The sequence below is a fragment of the Heterocephalus glaber genome, unplaced genomic scaffold (assembly GCF_053883595.1).
Source record: "Heterocephalus glaber isolate CG9 unplaced genomic scaffold, H.glaber_assembly_v1.0 deba00001760, whole genome shotgun sequence".
NCBI lineage: Eukaryota > Metazoa > Chordata > Mammalia > Rodentia > Bathyergidae > Heterocephalus > Heterocephalus glaber.
The window spans coordinates 8205192-8220841 of NW_028258457.1; the positions used below are offsets into that span (position 1 = coordinate 8205192).

The following is a 15650-nucleotide window of genomic DNA, read 5'->3' on the forward strand; positions in this document are numbered from 1 at the left end:
AGCTGCCACCAAACACTCCTGCCTTCTCACAGGATGCGTGGTGTGCGGTGCTGGGTGGGGCAGGATGCTGGCCCCAGCCAGGCCCCAGACCCACAAGTGTCTAAGAAAGCGCATTCCTAGTATCTTCCCTTCCTTTGGCCATCTTTCTCCTATGCCGTCCTCTAACCCGCTTTTCTGCTTGTATATTACTTCTGGTACTGGGGACTAACTTGAATCTGGGATGCTCCACCATGGAGCTCCATCTCCCTTTTTGTATTTTTTATTTTGAGACAGGGTCGGGCTAAGTCACTAAGTTGACCAGGCTGGGCTGACATTTGCCATCTTCCTGTCTCAGCCTCCCAGAGTGCCGGGATAAGAGGTGTGCACCCCCATGCCCAGCTCTCCTAGGGTTTTCTGAGGCAGGAATAAAAACTTAGAGGAAGTCCACCTGTGGTGTTGATTCCAGTTACCCGACGCAAGGGGACGAGAGCCTCTGACTGCCTCCCGGGCCCTGGGGCCATCTGGGCTGAAGTGGACACTCACGTTGTTGATCATGAGGTGCATGATGGTCTTTGGCATGAGGTCGCGGATGGACTTGTTAATGATGGCCACGTATGAGTCCACCAGGTTGCGGATGGTCTCCACCTGCCGCTCCAGCTGTGGGTCCATGGAGAAGGTGTCCTGCCCCACGTCCTCGTTCTCCGCCTGCAGTATAGAGTGGAAAGGATGAGGGGGACACGGCCCGCAGTGACGGTGGTGAGTGTCTGTCTCTGTCAACAGCTTCCTCTGCCCTGGCCAGAGCCTCCCAGACTTGGGTGACCCAGGATGCAGCTGGGGGGATCCTGTCCCATGGGGGCGAAGAGCCCTCATATCCCCTCAGCCGGGACCCCATCCACACACGTCCCTGTGTGGCCCCTGCCAGGGGACTTTCTGGACTCTGATGACAACCACCTGTCTGCTCTGCATGCAGAGTCGACCCTGGCAAAGCGTCCCCAGCGCTGACCCTGTCCTTCCTGGCCTAGATGGGGACAGTGTGGGCTGCAGGGCACTGCACCCAGCAGGGCGGCTCCGCACCTGGTCCTTCTCAGGGTAGACGCCGGCGCGCAGGAATGACGCTTTCCAGCTGTCCACGTCCTCCTGGGAGTCACAGGCCAGCTCGATCTGCCGCAGGTCCTTGTAGACGTTCCTGGGGCGGGAGGGAGGGGCTGCTCTGCGGCCCGATCAGAGGCCTGGCTGACCACCCAGGGCTCTCATTGCATGACCAGGGACTCGACACTAACCCAGGTTCCAGGATGGCGCCCACACGGCCCGTTATGCTAAGCGGTCGCTGAGATGCAGCACCTACTGCCCATAAATTAGTAATGCAAGCCAGGTGCGGTGGCACATGCCTGTAATCCCAGCACTTGGGAGGCTAAGGCAGGAGGATGGCCACGAGTTTGACGCTAGCCTGGGGTACAAAGGCTGAGACCCTGTCTCAAAAAACCAAAACAGGGCCAGAGGGTTAGTTCACTGGCACCGTGGCTGCCCTGCAAGTGCAAGATCCTGAGTTCAATCCCCAGTACTGCAAAAAACAAAACAAAACAAACCACATGTGGTGAAGGTCAGGGCAAGGTCTGTTGTAGGAGCACCCATGGCTGTTTTCTTTGGCTCTGGTGACTCCTTCCCTGGAAAATTCCTGTCCCATCCTCTTCAGGTTCTCCTGGGAACCCCAGATGCATGTCTCATGACCCCTGCTCTGGAGGGGGGCTCCCAGCGAGGGGTCTGCAGGGAGCTTAGAGAGGCAACGACCACTAGAACTTCCTGCCAGCCGAAATTTCTGTCATCTGCACAGTCCTATGTGGCAGCCACAGGAAGCTTTGGTAAAATGTCTTTTTATTTTCCAGCACTGGGGATTAAACCCAGGGCTTTTGCACTGTTACATCCCTAGCCCTATTTATTTAAATTTTGAGACAGCGTCTTGCTAGGTTGCCCAGGTTGGGCTCAAACTTGCAACCCTCCTCCCTCAGCTTCCCAGAGTGCTGGGATGACAGGCGTGCGCCACTGGACCCAGCTAAGAAAGTGAATTTTAAATTTTATTTTATTTTAATTAATTCACATGAAAATAGCTGCATGTAGCCAGTGACTACTCCACTGCAAATCAGGGTTCTAGATGGTGGCCTGATTCCTAGAGGTGACTTGGGAAGTGTCAGGCTCATGTTGGTCAGAGGATAGCACTAAGATGAAGTGGGCCAAGGCTGGAAGCAAGATAGGATAGACCCAGTGTTTGGGGACAGTGTTCTGTAGGCAGGGTCCGTGGCACATGCCTTGCTCACTAGCCTGTCCTACACCCCGGTGGGGCCAAGCCAGTCAAGTTGCCCTCAAAGTCTCCAAATGAGACCCGGGTTGCTCTTTCTCCTCTTTTTTTTTTGCTGCCTGAGAAGTCATCAAGATGGCTGGAGTTTGGGCAGCTCTCTTGGACCAAGAGGCAGAACCCATGTGTTGAGGAAGGCTGAGGAACAAGAGAGGGGGCTGGGGAAGCTGCCCCCTTGCCTTGATGGGAAAGTTTAGACTTGATTTATGTAACAAAACAAGAAAATGTTTTACTTGTTCCCTCTACTATTTTTCTGGGTTTCCTGATCTCACTTCTTTTTTTGGGGGGGGGGGGTACCGGGGATCAAACTCGGGTCCTTGCGCGTGCACAACAGGCAGCGAAACCACTGAGCTAAATCCCTGGCCCTCCTGATTCCACTTCTGAGATACATTGGCAATTTCATCAGCCTCCTGCGTAGGGAAGCACAGGACTCAGGGAGGTGGGACAGCTTCCTCAGCAGGGTTCCAGGCTTAGAAACCATAAGAAGACTTTGGGTCCCTTCTTTCTTCCCTCCTTGTGCTGTGGATCAAACAAGGGGGCCTGGTGCATGCTCAGCAAGCACTGGACCAGAGCTGCCCCCACGCCCCAGGCCTGTAGGATCCCTCCCTGGGCTCATTCCTGGACTCTGCATGGGGACCCTCCCCCAGTGTCCTTGGCCCCACTTCCATCTAGAGCAGCCCCCTCCCTGGTGCCCTGCTTGGGCCAGTCTGTTCCCTCCTCAGCCACCAGAGGGCGCACGTGACTGCCCGAGCAGGGAGCCTCTCCAATGGGAACCCTCCATGGCTTCACCTCACTCAGACCTCCGCACCCCCCTTGCCCACTGCGTTTTAATGTTTCTCACCAACTTTTTTTTGTTTTTCTTCTGCCAGGACTGGAGACTGAACCCTGGAGCTTCACACTGAGATCTATCCCTAACCTTTTTTGTTTTGAGACAGGGTCTCACTGAGCCACTGAACTGCCCAGGCTAGGTGGAACTGGTGATCCTCCTGCCTCAGCCTGCCAGAGGACTGGGATGACAGGCATGTGCTACTGTGCCTGGCTTCAATTCCCTTTCTAGAACATGAAACCCTAGGGCAGAGACCCCCAATAGTGAGTGCTCAGTGCAAGCTATTGAGAGCTGCAAATGAGGGAGGACCACAAGCAATGGGCCCCCACCTCTGCTCTGTATTGAAGATAGCGAACACATGCTTGTTGGACATGAAGCCCTTCTCGACGTCCCGGATCTTGAGGTTGTCCAGGGGCAGCATGTACTTCTTCTCTTTCTCCTGTGGGCCAAAGGGACATGGTCACCTGGGGCTTTCTGGCCAGCAACACGCAGCACTGTGCGGCAGGGTGCCTCAGGGAGGGCCTTGCCAATCCCTGGTGCTTCTGGTACCGGGGTCTTTGCATAGTTAGTTTATCTGCCACTGCTTCCCCCTTGCTGCCTCAACATTCCAGGTGGCTCCTACCCAGGACCTCTGCATACCCAGGACCTCTGCATGCCCAGGGCTTCTGCCCAGGGTGCCCTGCCCAACACCACATGGCCAGCTCCCTGTCTGTATCAGGACATTGTGCAGAGGGGGTCCTGGGGTGAGCCCAACCCCCAATCTAGGGGTCTGGCTCTACCTGTCCCCTGGGCTCACTTGGCAGCACTTCCTGGAGGACAGGGGCACCCATCCGTTTTACTCACTGTGGATGCTGGGATCAGTCAGCTTTGCTCCGCCCCTTACAGACTGAGGCACAGAGAGACCAGGGGGCAGAGACCTGGGCCTGCAGTCACAGAGCGGGGGTGGCTCAGGCCCTGTCACCACTGGCTCAGCTACTGTGGCCACCAAGGGGGCTGGCCCCCTTCTGGAGCATTATGCCTGGTCCCCAATATATGTATGTGGGTATGGCACGAAGGTTTTCTTTTTTCTTGTATTAAAACAAAATTTTTTTTATTGTTGTCTTTTTTTTTGGTTTTTTGAGACAGGGTCTTCCTACTTAGGTCTTCCTACAGGCTGGCCTTGAACTTGCAGCAATCCTGCTGCCTCAGTCAGTCTCCTGAGTGGTGAGATGACAGGCCTGTGCCACTGTACTTGGTTTCTTGCTCTTAATTTTGTGAAACAGGGTCTTGCTAAATTGCCCTGGATCTAACTTTTGATCCTCCTGACTTAGCCTCCCTAGCAGCAGGAATTAAGGCCTGTCTCCTCATGCCTGGAAAATGCACTTTGTTAAAAATTTTTTTGTACCAGGATCAAACTCTGGACCTTGTGCTTTCGAGGCAGGCGGTGGGACCACTGAGGTAAATCCCCGGCTTGAAAATGCACATTTTTAAGGGTTGTAGTTTGTTTTTACAGTGCTGGGGATAAAATCCATGGGCCCATGTATGCCAGGCAATCACTCTGCTCGAGCCACACCCCTGCCCAAGAGCTGGTTTTCTACACTGGGAAACCAGGCTGCAGAGCCAGAGTCCCCAGCTGACACACCCAGGTGACCCACAGCAGCTGCTTGTAGAAATTTCCCCTTCAACCTGCTGAAGACAACACTGCTCAGAGACAGCAACCAGTTGCCAGGGACACACAGCGTGATGTGATGCAGCACGGAACCGCCACAGCCAGGCTGTGGTCTCTGGAGGCTTCTCAGGTGGCTGTCTCTGTACTGCTGAAGGCCTCAGAATGAAGCCTCGCCTGGCCGCCACCTCTGACAGAAGAGCAGCCACTGCGATGGGGGGGGGACGTCGAGGGGCCCCTCAGCAAGGGGGCCAGTACACACCTGTCATCCCAGCACTCTGTGAGGCTGAGGCAGGAAGGTTACTAAGTTTGAGCCCAACCCGGGCAATGTAGCAACTTAGTAAGACACTGTCTCAAACTAAAAATAAAAAAAACACCTGGAGATGTAGCCCTGTGTGAAGGCCCTGGGTTCAATCCCCAGTACCATGTTAAAAAAACAAAAAAAAATGGGGGAAGGGAGGCAGAATAGAAGCACAGGCTGGCACACAAGTGCATGGCTGGCAAAGTGGCAAAGCACTAAGCTCAGTGCCCCCATATATGCCAGTGAAGCCCCAGGGTCACCCAGCCATGTCCTGGGCAGCAAGGACATAGGGCAGAGGTATGCAGCCCACCCCAGACTGCAGACTGGGTGCCCTGGGGAGGGCGGGGAAAGGAAAGACTGTCGCGGTGGTGGCAGGCAGGGCTGGGGAGCGAATGTGGGGTCCAAGCTGGGTCTGTCTGTGCCCTGCCCAGAAGTTTCCGGAAGGGCCTCCAGGTCCCCACCCACGTGTGTCATGAGGCAGGAAGCCGCGGGTCAGCTGCCGATGGGGCCAAGTAACTGAGTCATGGGCCATCCACATCTGGAAGTGTTTATAATGTGATTCCTCCTGGACGCGGCAGCTGCTTTCTTGCAGCTGCCGGCACGCACACACGCACATGCGTACTGGGCACATGCAGACATGGTGTGCACGCGGCCCTCCCCCTGCACACAGAGGCCAGAGACCCAAGCCTCCTCCTGCCGGCCTCCCTGCTCCCTCCCCTCAGTCTTCTCCAGCCGTGAGGCTGCTGCAGCCTGGCCACGTCAGAGCGGAGGACTTCGGAGTGCGCGCTGGTGGGCGGCCGGGGGCCCAGGGACAGACACCGGCCCCGCCGCCCCAGTGTTCAGACTACCTGTTCAGGAAGCTCTGCAGGTGTACAGTAGTCTGCACATTGGTTAGGCTGGGCTCGGGCGAGCGGCGTCGGGAGGGCCCCCGCCGGCTCCCCACAGGAAGGCAGGCGTGGAGGTAAGCGCCACCATCCATGCCACAAGAGATTCCGGAGTGGACAAGACAAGCCTGGGTGGGAGGCGGCACTGGGCAAAGGCTAGAGGGATCTTGGGCTGGAGTCTCGGGCCAAAGGGTTCCCTGTTCCCACCCCTCGACATGAACGTCCCCTTGTTTATTTCTGAAATAAAGAGATCCCAACTTCTTGTCTCTCGCTGTGGCTTCTCTGAGGCGCCCACCACATGTGTGATGCTGCGGGTCCCCGCCTGCTGGGATCCCAACCTGGGGTGGGGGCTGGGGACCCACAGAGGACATCCCCCCGGCCCCTCCGGGACCTTGCCTGCTTTGTCTGGGGCACACAGGGCCCCTTCCAGGGCCCGCCTGGTTCTCACTATGGCTGGCCTCCGGCCCTCCTCCAGCGCTGCCCCTGCTTGTCTGGGGCCCACAGGGGCTCGGGGCCTTCCGGGGGCAACAAAGAGCAGACCAGAGACGCTGCCCTGCCACGCATGCCAGGCCTAGGCCCAGCGGCCGGTCCATAACACACCATGCAATGCTTGGTGCTCTTGTCCTTGGGACCCCAGAACCCCCTGCCCCCCAGCTGCAGGCACGCAGGACGCCACCCTCAGCTCTTTGGGATGGGACCCAGGGCCTGTCCATTCTTGGTGCCCCTGCCCATTGTGCCCCTGGACAAGATGCCTGGAGCAGCCCTGGTCTGACTGTAAGGGTGGGAAGAGGGGACCAGTGGCCACAGGGCCACCCCAAGCTCTCACCCCAGCCACTTGCAGCCACGATTGTGTCCCTGTGCTTCTTTAGCAGCCGTGACAAGGAGACTGGTCCACATTGCACTGCTTTCCTCTGCTGCACCCCGCAGGCTCGCTGGGCCTGGGGTGCTGCAGGAACCCAGAAATTCTTGTGGCAGCTCTGCTGACCCTGACACCTTGGCTCAAAACAGACCCTGACACCTTGGCTCAAAACAGACCCTGACAAGGTCCCTGAGGCTGCCTGGCTTCAAAGGCTCCAGGGACCGGACAGGGAGGAGCAAGATGACCCCATTTCACCCCAACCCTGCCCTTGGCGTGACATCTGGACTTCGGGGAACAGTACAGGCGGAGCGCTCCAGGTCACTGCCCAAGGCCTCAGTGTCCCCACCTAGCAAATGAGGGGACAGCAGTGCCAACCCAAGGGGGCCCCAGGATTTGCTGAGGAAGGGGGACAGTGGCTTCTCCTGGCTCGCATGCCTGGCACGGGACCTTGTAAACACCCCCCTACTCGCTGAGGCCAGCTGGCTACAGGGCAGTGACAATACTCCAGCGCCCCCTCCCTGCCCCTCCAGGGAGAACACAGGCTGGGCCTGGCCTGCGGGCTCAGGAGCACCTCGGCATCCCTGCCAGCAGGAGAGCCCGGCATGGCTATGGAGGTCACCAGTGAAGCCCGGCCTCACCACCACAGGCCTGGGCCAAGTCAGCCACTGTGCCTTCCTGGAGATCCCGACGAAACCCCAGACCTCAGGCCCTAGTTCTCATGCTCAGAAACCACTTTCTTTCTTTCTTTCTTTCTTTCTCTCTCTCTCTCTCTCTCTCTCTCTCTCTCTCTCTTCCTTCCTTCCTTCCTTCCTTCCTTCCTTCCTTCCTTCCTTTCTTTTTTTCCTTTGAGGATTCACTCTGAGATACATCCCAGCCCATTTTTAAGAATTTTGAGACAGGATCTTGCTAAGTCCAGGCAGGGCTGGAACGTTTGACCCTCCTGTCTCAGCCTTCTGAGTGCTGGGATGACAGGTGTGCACCACCATGCCCACCTGGCCCACTTTCTTAGTGCTAGATTTACTAGCTGGGTGCTTTGTCCCCACACTCAGTGGCTGTGTGATCAGATTCTGTCCAGAGGAGACCAGTGAAGCCTGGGTTTACCTGGTCTGGCTGTTCTTTCCCTCCCCGGGGCTGCTAGAGACCTTGGGTGGGGACATGAGGGCATGGACTTCAAAGCCATGTAGCAATTACCAGAGTTCTACAGCTGGGTATTGTGGTGTATGCCTGAAATCCCAGCACTTAGGAGGCTTAGGCAGGAGGATCCTCTTGAGTTTGAGGCCAGCCTGGGCTACATAGTAAGACCCTCTCAAAAAACCAAAACAGAACAAAAAGAGCCTACCCCAAATACATACATACATGCAGAAATGGGCCCACCAGGAGGGGGTGGGTCAGCGCTGAGGACAAGTGGCCAGGCAGCAGTGTCTGGCTGAGCTGCCTGGACACAACGCGCACCGGGCAGGCGAGGGCTGCACAAGGCCACACACCCCACCCACAAGTTTGTGGAGAGTGCAGTCCTCAGGCTGTATGAATGAACCCCCCACACCCCCAGAGACACCACAGGTGCCGTGGCTTTCACTGCCTGAGGCCTCCCCATCTCCTCTCCATGGCAGGGATGTGCAGACTTCCAGACTCCCGTGCTACGCACTACAATGGGTGCAGGGACTGTTCCACTTCTTCACAGATAAGAAAACTGAGGCCAGACAGGCTCAGGGCCTGGCCAAGCCAAGGCAACCAAACCAACGTACCCAGTGACCTGGCTGTGTACCCAAGTCCCCGACCCCTCATGTGGCTCTGGAGGGAGGCTAAGGGTCCACATCCAATCTGTGTTGGCCCCAGCCCTCCCATCTCCTCCATCTGAGCACTGCCTGGCCACCAAGCCTGACTCCGGGCCACCTTGAGGGCCCAGCCCTTCGGCCCTGACTGCTGGGGTCCTCATGCCAGGCTTGGGGGCAGCACAGTGGTGCCCACCCACTCCTGCTCCACCACGCTGGGTACTCACCTCTTCATCCTTGTACCAGGACAGCGACTCGGCCGTGAGCACAAACCAGTATTCCTTGGAGCCGCCCTTCATGAGGCTGATGTTGTTGATGGTCAGCCAGCCCCTTCGGATCACCTGGGGGGGAGTGCGCCACTTAGGGGTAGGGGCGCCGGCACCCACCTCGCCCTGCTGCCCACACCACCTTCCCCAGCACCTCAGCCAGCACCCTCGCCCCACAGCACACAGAAACCTCCAGCCCCAAGCGCTCCCAGCTGGAGATGGCAAGGTGCTCGACAGATAGCAGACAGACAGCGCGTCCTTGGCCCAGGACCCACGGCACTAGGATACGACACCTGAGGAACTGCCCTTCTTTGGGTGGACAAGGTACCCCAAGGAGTCCTCAGCCCGCACCTCTAGGCCACTGTCCCTGGATGGAGGAGCCGCCCACACTGCGGGATAGTTCCTCACTCTCCTTTCAGGGTGCCGCCAGCAAAGGCTCCACATGCACAGCCCGCACTGTCACCCATGCTGTGAGTGCATCTGTGTCTAGGTCACCAGGTCGGGGGACATTTCTACCTTGAGAGCTGGGAATGAAGAAGTACCTCCCTGGGGTCTCTAGAGGGCCATTAGGGGCGAGGATTGTGCTCCTGCCTGGTTTTGGCTTGGCCACTGCACTTTTCTCTAAATTCTACCTCAGGAGCCTGGGCTGGGAGGCCCTGTGGTGGGGCTTGTTGGGCTGTGGCTGTCACCTGAGTGGAGGCAGAAGCCAGGCCTGCACAGGGACTCAGCTGACAGCTACATGCAGGTAGCCTGGGGGACCATGTTCTCATGCTCCCATGGCCCCTAGGACACAGAGGCATGAGTGGACCATAGCCCTTCACCCCTGGGACTGGGGACTTGCAGGCAGTGGCCAGCGCGTGAAGGAGCAGGCAGGCCAAGTTCGGAGGGTGGGCTGTGTGTGGCCTCAGCCGGCTAGGAAAGGCTGAGGTTGGTCATCTGGGTGGGACTTCTCAGGGTCAGCCTGGCCCAGGCGACTCACTGGTGGGCAGCTTTCATGACCTCTTCCCTTGCCCCGGGGCTGTCAGATCGCAACCAAGCCACCAGCCACGGCCCTGCCCTCCCCAGTGACTGCCTGTGGGCTCCCAGCCCCAGAAGGCCATAAAGGCAGAGGCCGCCACCAAAGGCCCAAGGACCACACCAAAGTACTTGCCAAGGCGGGGGACAGCATAAGTTGCCAGCTAGAATCCCTCACTTGGGCCAAGTCCTGGATGACAAATGGGCTCAGGAATCCTGCAGCTGCCTCCAGCGGACAGCAACCACTGGCTCTTGACTACCGGCCAGGGCATGGTGTCCTCCCTGGGGACAAGGTGACCCACTCAGCCTGGCTTTTTCCCAGGGCACGCTGGTGTTAGCAGCAAAGGCCCATGTTCTGGGAACCCCCTTGAACTCCAGGTGAACCAGGATGGCTGGTGACGCCATTGGCACTGCTGGCTTCCATACTGAGGTGAGATCGACTTGTGAGGGACCCAGGGGAGGAACCCCTGCTTCTGGCCCCAGAAGCCCCGGGCCATGTGGGTCTCCATGGCCACATTCTACTCTGTCCACCACGGGTCTTAGTTCCAGTGTGGCACAGAGTAAGAGCTTCATGGATCTGGGTACAGTTACTGAATGACACCTAGGAAGAGGGAAAATAGGGGCCCAGGGGGTTGGTGCTCCCCCACATCTGGGGGCTCTATACTCCCAGATGTAGTTGTGCTTGACCATGCCCCAGTGGCCAGGACCACCATGGCTAGGGGCAGGGGCACTGCTTGAAGCCGCTCCAGGAATAGCATCCCCAAGCCCCAGAGCAGGGGTGCTGGTCAGCCTGGCAGAGACCCCCCAAAGCACCCTTTCCTTCCAGCCACCTAGACAGTGGGGACAATGCCTCCCTGGGGGCAGGCTAGTTAGTGCCCAAGAGACACATCCCCTTCTAGGGGCTCAGAAGGAGGTGAGGGAGGGACAGGAGAGATAGGAGAGGGAGAGGGGCTCCCGAGGCAGGGACCCAGGGAAGGCATGCAGGCACACACAGGAGGGGGCTGCCTGGGGCGGCACGGACAGCATGCGAGAAGCAGCGCGGCTGAGTCCACGGGGAGGCCAGGCCTGCCTCCTCCCTGGGTGAGGGTCCCGGGCAGGGATGGCGCTCGGGCCACACTCACGGCAATGTGGCCGGGGTGACAAAACCTCTGGGGGGTGGGGGAGGAAGCAGGCACCTGGCCTGGCCTGTGTGGGAGAGGAGACTGTTCAAGGACATGGGGACTTTGCGGGGAAGGAGACACAGAGGCACAATCAAAGAGGGAACCATAGGCTGAAGGCCGATCTATTCCTCCTGCCTCCCCTGCCAGGTGGCCAGGCTTTGCACTTTGGCTCTATCTGCATCAGGATCTAGGGGTACCCAAGCTGGCACGAAACTGCCTCAGCTGAAGAAAGATCTCTGCAGGGGGCAGCAGGGGGCCCTACCCAGACCTCAACGGCTGGTAGTGGGAAAGCATCCTTCGGCCTGCAGGGGATGGCTCGAAACAGGCTGTTTGCTGCAGGAGCAGCCTCTACTCCCTTCCAGACAAAGTTTGCACCCTGTCACCACTCTTTGGGCCCAGCCTAGGGCTCCCTGCAGAAGGAGCAGGCATTACCTACACCAGGGATGGCAAATACAATTCACCTTGGGGGTAGCAGATGCCTGGGCCCACTGTGGTGAGAATTTTGAGAGTGCCAGGAAAGAGCGCTAGGGTCAAATTAGTGATGTCTGTCCCAGGCAAAGGCAAAGTGGAACAGAAAGGCCTTATCAATTGTCATAGTATCCTTGGAAACAGAAGGCTAGCATCCAGGGGAAAGGTCCCTGGATTGATTAGTCAGGCCTGCCATGGATACAGGGAAGGACACCATGTAGAAAAATAAAAAGTATCTTAGTTAGTCACATCAGCCACACAAGAGGGACAGGTGGCATGCCTATTAAGGAAGAATGCCAGGTTTGGTTAGCTATGCCTGCCATGGGCATGCAAGGGAGAGATGGAACAAGGAGAACAGTGCTCGATCAATTAGTTATGTCTGCCATGGGCATAGGAAGGAGTTTCTGCAGGAGGACACCTGCTCTGATCAGTGAGTGATTTCTGCCCTGAGGAAGCAGCAGCAGCAAAAATGAATTCCTGCAGGGCTTGAACAAAATCATCCACATCCACAGGCAGGGAAGAGAGAGGAGGCAGGTGTGGTATTTGCCATCCCTGACCTATGGAACACCAGATAGTCTGGCAGGAATTAGCTAGAGGGGTTGAGCTCCCAACAAAGGCAGCAGTCAGGTTAGTGTTTGTGTGAGGACAGCAGACACCCAGGAAACACCAAGTCCAGTGACAGCCACAATATGGGGATTCCAGGTTAGCTTGAGTTTTAGTTTGTTGTTATTTGGGGGGGGGGGTGTTATGAGGCAGGCAGAGTCTCCACCACTACAAGATTCTCTAATGTTCATACTGCACTAAGCAGGTACTTACCAAGATCTCCCCCTTTGAGAATGCAAAGTTAGGATTGTGGGCAAATCAAGGAAGAGCGAGTGGAGGAAGAGACGAAGGGACATGAGGAGACGAAGAAAAAGCAGGAAAAAGCAGAGTAATGGGAGAAGAAATGAGCAGGGGAAAAAAACAGCAAAAGAAAAAAAATGACATGCTATTAATTATATCCATGGTGTTAATTATTTAATTCATTATTGTCTCCCAAAATGAAAAAGCAACAATATACATATTACCTACGCAAGCGCAAAACAAAAAACAAAACAAATCATGCAGTGGTTACTTTTTTGTTTTTCAATCAGGCTCTACAATCGTGCAAGATAAATAGCAGAGCCCCTGCCCCCGCCCTGGCCCAGCCTGATGTGGAGAATGGGGAGAAGGTGGCAGAAACTTCTTATAAAGCTGATCTTATTTCACAAGGCCTCTATCTGGGGCATGATCTCAAGGTTCAGGGCATGGAGATCAAAACACCCCAGACTTCCCTGAGCTGCTGGTGGTAATGCACCTTCTATGGCTCCCATCTACAGGCCTTCTGTCCTTGGGGCAGGAGCCAGGAAACCCCCTTTGCTTGCAGACACTTGAGGTGACTGCTATATTGCCCCTGCATTGAGGGCCAGAACCTGACCTTGGCCTTTGATGTCCACAAGGCTTTCTGGAGTGTGACATTTACCTCCAGGCCCTGCCAAAGTTTCAGCACTCAGACCCTTGAGGCTGACAGAGCAGGTGGCCTGGTGCCATGGGGTCAGCTCCTGGCAGGGCATCCCACGTGCTAAACGGTCACACTGGTGTGCCCTCCCACCCCTGGGAGTAGTGGTGGCCAGAGCCGGGTGAGCTACCTGGTTGGGGATGGCTCTCTTCTTATTCAGCTGCGTGCTCCTCTGCTGGGCGCTGCAACCAAAGCACAGAGAGGGCGCATGTGGGCGCGATGCAGGAGGGATGGGGAGCAAGACGCCCTGGTGGCCCAGATGGGGGTTTGTTCCCTGGGGGCCCACTGAGCAGCTGCAGGCACAGAGATGCCCCTTGTGTACAAATCGCTGCCTGAAAGAGCTTGGGTATACAGAACAAGAAAAGGTGTCTCTTTAAGCCGAGGTTTCTAGGCCCTGGTCTCCGCCATCCTGGAAGTGCCTGCTCCTTCCTAAGTACAGTGCACCCTGGAACGTGCAGAAGAGCCCATGAGGGGCCAGGAGGTGGCTGCAGGGGGAACCACAGCAGGCTAGTGGGGCTCAGATACTTGAGGCTTCTTCCTGCTCTCTCTTCACATCCCTGACCCCAACACCAGGTCACAGGTTGCTCTAACCAGAAGGCCATCCAGCCCTGGAGACCAGACATTGGGACAGCTACTGGCTGTGAAAACGTCACTCATCTTGGGCTCCTGACCCAAGTTGGAGGACATCCAAGGCCAACAGGGTGTGTTTCAACAAGGTTCCTTATTTTGTCTACAGTCCCAGATCTCTTTCCTCCTTTACCCACTTATTTCCCACCCAGCTAATTTAGGTACAGACAAAGGCTACCATGTTTTCAGGGGCTCCCACTCCACCCCTCCCCTTTTTTTTTTGGTACCGGAGATTGAACTTGGGACCTTGCGCTTGAAAGCAGGTGCCAGAACCACTGAGCTAAATCCCCAGCCCTCCGCCCCTTATTGATTCTAATAGATTTTCTACCCCAATAACACATCAACACCTGTGAACAGTTTCCATCTCCTATTACTTATCCATCTTATTTTCTTTTTGCTTTAGCTGGAAATTTGAGAACAACATTAAACAGCAAACCAGTTGACTGCTGCTAGGGGTTTTGCCTTAAAAGTTCAAGTTGACTGTTGGATAAGGAAGAAAGAGAGAGAGAGAGACAGACAGGAATAGGCTTTTGTCCAGACGGTAGGAAAATTAAGAATGGAGGCAGAGCAGGTGTGGTAGCACACGCCTGTAATCCTAGCACTCTGGGAGGCTGAGGCAGGAGAATCACAAGTTTGAGTCTAGCTGGGGCAAATTAATGAGTTTCAAAATTTTTTTTAAAAAAATTTTTTTTTAGAGGGCTGGGGATGTAGTTCAGTGCAAAGGCTCTGGCTTCAATCCTCTCTACTGAAGAAAAACAGAAAATGAGGGCTAAATTGTATGCAGTATTTCCCCTAACATTCCAAGAGATTGTTTTAGGGCTTTTGCTCTGGCTGTTTGCAGTGCACACAGGGCAGAGTAAAGCCCAGAACCTTGAAGCACAGGGAGAAGTTCGACCAACAGTGTCTGAAGGAGGGAGGATCTGCAAAGCCAACACTTACCAAGCGAGGGCAAGTCCCACATCTGATACTCCCCACAGGCTCCTGGCCCCTCCACGCAGCCTGCAGGCCTCCAGCAGGGCCATGCTATCACCTCTTACTGCCCTCTAGGCCTTCCTTCCCACATCCCCAGCCCTGAGCAAGGGGCAAGGGGTACTTTTGCACTGTCCCGTCCAAAGGCCCAGCCACGGCCCCAGCTCTGAGCAAGTGCTCTGACGCTCTTCAGTGGGCCCCTGGGACATCACCCCTGGGGCTTGGGGCCACCCGGCCAGGGCGCCCCCATTCACACACCAGGGCAAAGGCACACAGCAGGCAATACCCACCCGGTGACCAGCTGCTCAGTATAGTAACAGCTGGGGTGAGTGGGAAGGCCCCGGAATCCAGAGGAAAGAGTGGAGTGGTCAAAGGAAAAACAGGAGAGATTGTGAGAAGGAACTGTGGATGAAGTGCGAGAAGCAGAGACATCACGGTGAGGAAAACAGCAGTGAAACAAAGAGGGGGCCAGCACTGTCTGCCCATGCACACCCAGCGCCAGGGCCCTGGGGCGGAGCTTGGATGTCGTGCCCATTCATTCATTCATTCCATTCATCTAACATGTGCCCAGCACAGAACAGATGCTCCATCAGCCCTACTCAGTGCATGGATAATGTTCAACCCAGAGCACTGCACAGCTCTGACCCCAGCTCCATGGCCCTCCTCAAGGATGCCAAGGTCACCCCTGGATCCCACCCCCCCACACACACACACCCCGACCATGGCTGTGAGCATACTGCGTCCTGACTGGCTGGGTGCAGGTCTGGGCTTCCTCTGGGGGTGGGGACCTGGCCGGGGGTGGGGACCTGGCCAGGTCTGGCTGGTTACTCCAGCACTGCACATGCCCAGAAAACAGCTGCTCCACTACTCTCCATGCCCAGGAGGAGGTCTGCAGCTTCCACTAAGTGGGTACAAAGAAGCTGGCTGAAGGGGTCAGATGTTCTAGGAGCCGTGGGCAGGAAGACCTGCTAAGGCCACCAGAATGGTCCCAGT

At 56.5% G+C, this 15650-nt stretch overlaps 1 protein-coding gene across 14 annotated transcripts in view; it reads right to left on the reverse strand.

Moving 5' to 3' along the window:
* Dnm2 (dynamin 2) overlaps positions 1 to 15650 on the reverse strand; it is a 69974-nt gene that overhangs the window by 2944 nt on the left and 51380 nt on the right. For 5 of the 14 annotated variants that reach the window (XM_004865538.4, XM_004865533.4, XM_004865532.4 and 2 more), the window contains exons 13-18: positions 13192 to 13243; positions 12341 to 12352; positions 8844 to 8957; positions 3485 to 3594; positions 1054 to 1165; positions 523 to 684 (exon numbers count right to left, since the gene is read on the reverse strand). In XM_004865538.4, coding sequence (XP_004865595.1) covers positions 523 to 684; positions 1054 to 1165; positions 3485 to 3594; positions 8844 to 8957; positions 12341 to 12352; positions 13192 to 13243 — 562 coding nt within the window. Of the gene's footprint in view, positions 1 to 522; positions 685 to 1053; positions 1166 to 3484; positions 3595 to 8843; positions 8958 to 12340; positions 12353 to 13191; positions 13244 to 14947; positions 14978 to 15650 lie in introns of all 14 variants that reach the window. The other 9 variants (XM_087201616.1, XM_087201612.1, XM_087201611.1 and 6 more) reach the window with 3 other exon arrangements.